The sequence below is a fragment of the Cotesia typhae genome, unplaced genomic scaffold (genome assembly GCF_013202065.1).
Source record: "Cotesia typhae breed Kobodo isofemale line unplaced genomic scaffold, CoteBio_Ctyphae scaffold_13, whole genome shotgun sequence".
In the NCBI taxonomy this organism is placed as follows: Eukaryota; Metazoa; Arthropoda; class Insecta; order Hymenoptera; family Braconidae; genus Cotesia; species Cotesia typhae.
In genome coordinates this window covers 10,633,925-10,639,924 of record NW_027423774.1, presented here as the reverse complement: position 1 = coordinate 10,639,924, position 6,000 = coordinate 10,633,925, and the positions used below count along the sequence as shown (strand labels likewise).

The 6,000-nt window shown below is 27.2% G+C and overlaps 1 protein-coding gene across 1 annotated transcript; it reads right to left on the bottom strand.

The window, feature by feature from the left end:
* Positions 1–1,399: 1,399 nt before the first annotated feature.
* Positions 1,400–3,656, bottom strand: LOC141535066 (uncharacterized). The gene is made up of 5 exons (XM_074254839.1): positions 2,997–3,656; positions 2,681–2,858; positions 2,389–2,602; positions 2,128–2,307; positions 1,400–2,051 (listed from the first exon to the last, which is right to left on the bottom strand). Exons 1-5 carry the CDS (start codon positions 3,080–3,082, stop codon positions 1,894–1,896), a joined length of 816 nt encoding a protein of 271 aa, XP_074110940.1. The 5' UTR covers positions 3,083–3,656; the 3' UTR covers positions 1,400–1,893.
* Between the last annotated feature and the right edge of the window lie 2,344 nt (positions 3,657–6,000).

Here is a 6,000-nt window from a genome sequence, read left to right as displayed (position 1 = left end):
ACTCGCATATGATTGGTTAAATTTATAATAAGCACAAAAATATATATAAATCAAATTTTTATAATAAAAATATAATAATAAAAATAATATATAAAAATTATATTTGTCTTAAGACGCATGTTTACGCGCGTAGATTCAATTCTAGTTGTCATAAATAAACCGTATTATACTTGGTATTAGAATTGAAATTCACTGTGACAACTCTGTCATCTCAGTGGCTATCTTTACATGATACTTACATAGCAGTCACAAAGGCTACGTATAATGATAATAAACAAAGAATAAAATGATACAATTAATAAAATTTTTTTAACTGATAAATTATTATTATATTTATCGTTGATTTATTACAATCCAATATTTTTCATGTATACATATAAAATGCTTTAGATATAGGTACGATAAATTATGAACTATGAATGATAGTAATGAACTATTACATTAAATATAATAAATAAATAAAAAGATATGAAGTTGAATTTTCAATGACATCAAACCAAAATATTATTAATCAAAAACGCTAAATTTGTCATGCAATGACAATTATTATGATTAACACGAACATTTACTAAATTTGTTCAATCGAATACAATACACTATTTTCTTTAATAATATAAAGTCATTGAAAATCTTGTTAACATGTAATTAGGAATAAATAAATAAAAAGATATGAAGTTGAATTTTCAATGACATCAAACCAAAATATTATTAATCAAAAACGCTAAATTTGTCATGCAATGACAATTATTATGATTAATACGAACATTTACTAAATTTGTTCAATCGAATACAATACACTATTTTCTTTAATAATATTAAGTCATTGAAAATCTTGTTAACATGTAATTAGGAAAAAAAATAAAATATTTTTAAATATTCTTTGTAACATTATTCATGCATAGTATTTAATTTAGTAGTTGAAAATAATATTGCCAAAAGATTTCCGTGACTATTTGAGTACAATAATAGAAAAAACATACTCAACTCATTCTGTTTAAGAGATAATAATAATTAATTATTACAAAAGTTATTGCTTGCCACCGCGAACCATAGTAAATCTTAATATTTTCCTTCATTATTATTTGATCTATTGGCAATAAATATTCACTACATACACTTATTAAAATTTAGATATCGAGTACATGTCAACTAATAACAAAATGATTTTTTTTTTAAATCAAACTAAAAATTATAGTCTTGTTAACATGTAATAAAATAAAAAATAAGTCGAATGTGTGATGTAAAATCATGAAACATTCAATATTGCTTAAATAATCTTGTCAAATGTAATGAATTAACTTAATGATTAACATTATATACTAACTATAAGTTACAACAATAGTATTTAAAATACTGTTAAACATATTTCTATATAACTTTAGCATCACATATTAAAGATCTTCGATCACTTAACTAAGTTAAATCACATTTAACATGTATAAAAATAAATTTAAGCAAACTTTTTGGCCAATCGGGATTTTAAATCTCCTTCAGCCTTGTACTTTGATGTAATCAAACTAATTTTGCGTAATTCGCTTTCAGCGATTGCTGTCTGCTCACAATATCGATTACAATGATTAACTCAATAATTGACATTATACTATTACTCACACTTATAAATGATTGAATGCTTAATGAATTTTTTTTTCGTAAATAAAAATAAAGTAAATTTCACTTGATGTTACTCAAGTTGAATAAATAAAAAATAAATGTACTTGATAATGTTAGTGACTGTGGACCGATATGCATAGAACTTAGATAGTTCCTCAGTCAAAGAGATCTATACTAATCATAGTGTTTAAAATACTGTTAAACATATTTCTATATAACTTTAGTATCACATATTAAGGCTCTTCGATCTCTTAAGTCACATTAAATGTGTAAAAAATGAATTTAAGCTGACTTCTTGGTCGACGGGGATTTCAATTCCTCTTCAGCGATACGTTTTGGTGTAATAAGACCCATTTTACGCAATTCACCTGCAGCGATAGCTGACTGCCCTTCCAAAACCACGATATCATTGGACTTTTTACACTCCAATACAGAGCCATCTGAAAATTTAGATTATCATTAATAATAATCAATATAACTTGATTACAAGGTTATATTAATAAAAAATTTTATTACTTTCGGGATTATATTGGCAAGTTACAGCTACTCGAGTACCTGGTTGTAATTCTGGCCTGGCGTGAAATACGGAAACATGAACACGCATACGATGATGATGGTCGACGATGACCCCTGATCCTCGACTTCCACCATAGCATGTTATGATTTCGAAAGGGACTTTAATCCAACCCTCAACGCCTTAACATAAATATTAATTATAAACAGTCAGTACAAAAAATTATTTATCTCGTAATGATTTGGAATTTTTAATTGACGTACGAATTTTTCCTGTTGATGAACTGACATCGCACAACAGCACGTCTGTTATTGAACTGGAAGTTTCATCAGTGAGCTCTTCGTCGAATGAACCATAGTTGCAATCAATAGTGGTATTTACTTGAACACTCAATTCGACTTTGCAGTTCGTATCATCACGTAGAGTGCGAAATTTTTCGTTGTAGACACAGGCTTTTGCCCTCCTAATGCGAATTATCTGCAATAATATTTCAAAAATAACAATAAAGTTCCTACACCGAATATTTATTAATAATAATATATTACTAATACATACTGCTTTTTCAGAAAGAAGCGGTGACCATTTAGTTGCATTTTTGTTCCACATAACTACCTTGACTTTTCTTCCCTTTCCATTACTTACATACATTTTAAATAGTGGGGTTGGTTGAGAAGCAAACGCTACACCGACCATTTGTGTGCCTTCTAAGCAGTCGATGAAACCACATAGTTCGCTATGTATAAAGAACATTATTAATCAATATATATCCAGATATTAAATTCTTTAATATAATAATGAATCAAATGATGTGTTATTTATGTTTATCAATACTGAATGATTTAATCAAATATAATATCAAAAATGTACTTACATTGTATCGTCGCCAACATGATACGAATCAATTTCCTCATTGGATGAAAACCATTCCACAAGTTCTTCACGTGACATAGTAACCATGTTTACTTATATTATCTAAAGAATGCTTATACTTTACAAATAGCAAAATATATTTTTTATTTTTTATAGAAACAGTATCAAAATTCTAAATCAATTTTATTTTTTATTATTGAAAAAGTATCAAAATTCTAAATCAATTGTGATTAATTTATTTAAACTGAAAATTTATAAAAACGTGGTATGGATATCGAATTTAGACCCGCACACGACGCGCTGAAGAAGCAAAAAGAATGATAATGTACGATTAGTGTATGTAGTATTTGTAATATATAGTGTATGTAGTATTTGTAATATATATAATACAGTGAAAGTTGTCTAAAGTTACGGAGATTGTCTTTCTTAGTTTAATATATTAACGTGTTATGTCTGAAGACATATCAGGTGTCGCTGTTGATGTTTAAGCGCTTATTTCGAGTACTTAGTTTAAAATTAATATATTTATAACCAAAGACTGCATTGCCCCATAAAGGGGCACTGTATTCTTTGATATAACTTTTAAACACTTTTAATAAATATACCAAGGTACATAAATTATATTTAATAGTCTATCTCAAAATAGGCAATTGATAAATAAATTTTGAATAAACACTTGAAAATTCTATATAACGTAACATCCAATATTTTTTTGGTATAAAAACCATAACAGGAGCCACATGTTAAATAAATGTCTTAATTGATTGAACCTTTATGTTTAATGTTTACTATTCAACAATAATTATATTTATAATAAAATTTATTATGATATAATAAAATCAACATATTAATAATAACTATTAGTTAGTAATATAAGAATCGAGTTTAATAATCATAGTAAAATTCAATAAATATTAGAATTAATAATTAATAGAATCATAATGATATATTTTAATTATAATTTATAATACTTTTATAAGCTATAAGTATTTTGTGTGTGTATGTATTTAAATGTATACTCAAATCATAAGGAATTATATTTTAATATTGTAAACACTTTGAATCAATCCCGCGTAACAATAACCCACACTTTCATCCACGAGGTAGCGTTATTATCAATCTAGTAACACTACTGAACGTTTATGTATATTTTCATGCTTCTGATATATTTAACCAATCACATTACGAATAGTTTGCGGAATTTGTATATATTTTCATTGCTTCATATTTTTCATCTAAATTATAAAAGTGGATTTAGTTAAAAATAGTTAAAAGAAAATCCAATGGTTAAATATACAGGACTGTAATACTGCCACGTGTACACCAAATGAGGATAAAATAACAAACTAACAAATTAATAAATTAATAAAGTAATACAGATTAATAAATTTATAAACTAATATACATTCGACATATTAATATTCATTATAATATGTCATTTTTAGAATTGTTAATTATAACAGTTAAAAATTAATAATGAATAACAATTATAAAAATCAATAATATAATTGTAATAGAATCAATAAGAAAAATTTGTTAATAAATAAACATTATTATAAGTACTAAAACGTGGAAGATTGCTAATAATCATTAACATAGAGATAATTAGTTTTAGTTAAATAATTATTTAACAATATGATTATTATTATTTGGAAATGTTAGTTTGTGAGTGGGTGTGCACACTGACAAGCTAGCATCAGGGTGGTCCTTTACCTGCCCAAAATAGTTACGGAGTAGGGGTGATACCCTGAAAACTGACCCTGATTGGAAAATGCTGTGCCCCAACTCAAGGCCCAATAGGTGGAGCCTTAATTAAGGAACACTTATATAACTAAGAGTTCGTTACTTTTTTTCTAATCTCCAATACGAGTTCAGTCCTAGTTCAACTCTCTCAACAGTTAGTTATCAGTTACTTGTTTTAAACTTTGGTAAATCGATACCATTTTCAAGTGTTAAATTTTAATAGTTACATTCAAGTATCCGCATACTTAGTTTTCTCTACATACAGTAGGAAAACGTGTAACTGAGAATAACCGTTCACTTTCAATTTGAGTCAATACATTTTTCCTGATTTCATTCAAGTGTCCGCACACTTTGTTTCTCCTCATATCGTGGAAAACGTGAAACAACACAAAAATAACGACTTCGGTAGTTTGAGACAAGTGAACATCCCGTATCCTGATAAAACATACAGCAGGATCCAATCAAGGATCAACTCAACAGGGATCATCGGGTTATTGTAAGTTATAATATTTAACAAATTGAGTTACCTTTATATTCAGACTTTCAATTTAGAATTTGTAAATCTATAGTTAAAATAAATTCACCACAAAAGTAAAACACCCATCTAAACATTATTACATTCCAAACACAATCTCACGATCCCGGTCTATAGGTCGCAAGACTTGGACCAAAATTATATTTCAATAAGTCTAATCTTGGACATAACAATTGGCGCTCGAACAGGGACACATGAGATTTTGTTTGGAATAATATACGGGTGTTTACATTAAAACACTTAATTCGTTAAATAAATTCTGATCTGCTAACATTTCTCTTAATCCTAAATTGTTTATTGTTAAATATTGGAAGTTCTGGCGCGGGAACCTCGTTCTAACCTTAATATTTTATGATAATTTTCTAATTTCCAAACTATTACTTTTTAAAAATGCTTTAATTTCTATTTCCCTATGCATGGTCTCGCTATTATTATCCACTATTTATTCTCTATTTATCCTGCATAGTAAAATCTGAAATTATAAATCCAAAAGTAACAATGGTAAATTTGAATAACGAAACGTAAAAACAGAATTCATTATAATTGGTTGTGAAACTCTGATCAAATAATATTGTTTTATTTTTTTTTTGGTATATTGTTCTATCGTAGACCTTGCAAACGTTAAAATTATTTTTAAACATTTGATGTCGAATGACGAGAATAAATCTTATTCATTAAGGAAACACGGTAACCTCCCTTTTCCACAAGGTTTAGTGGACAAACCAAG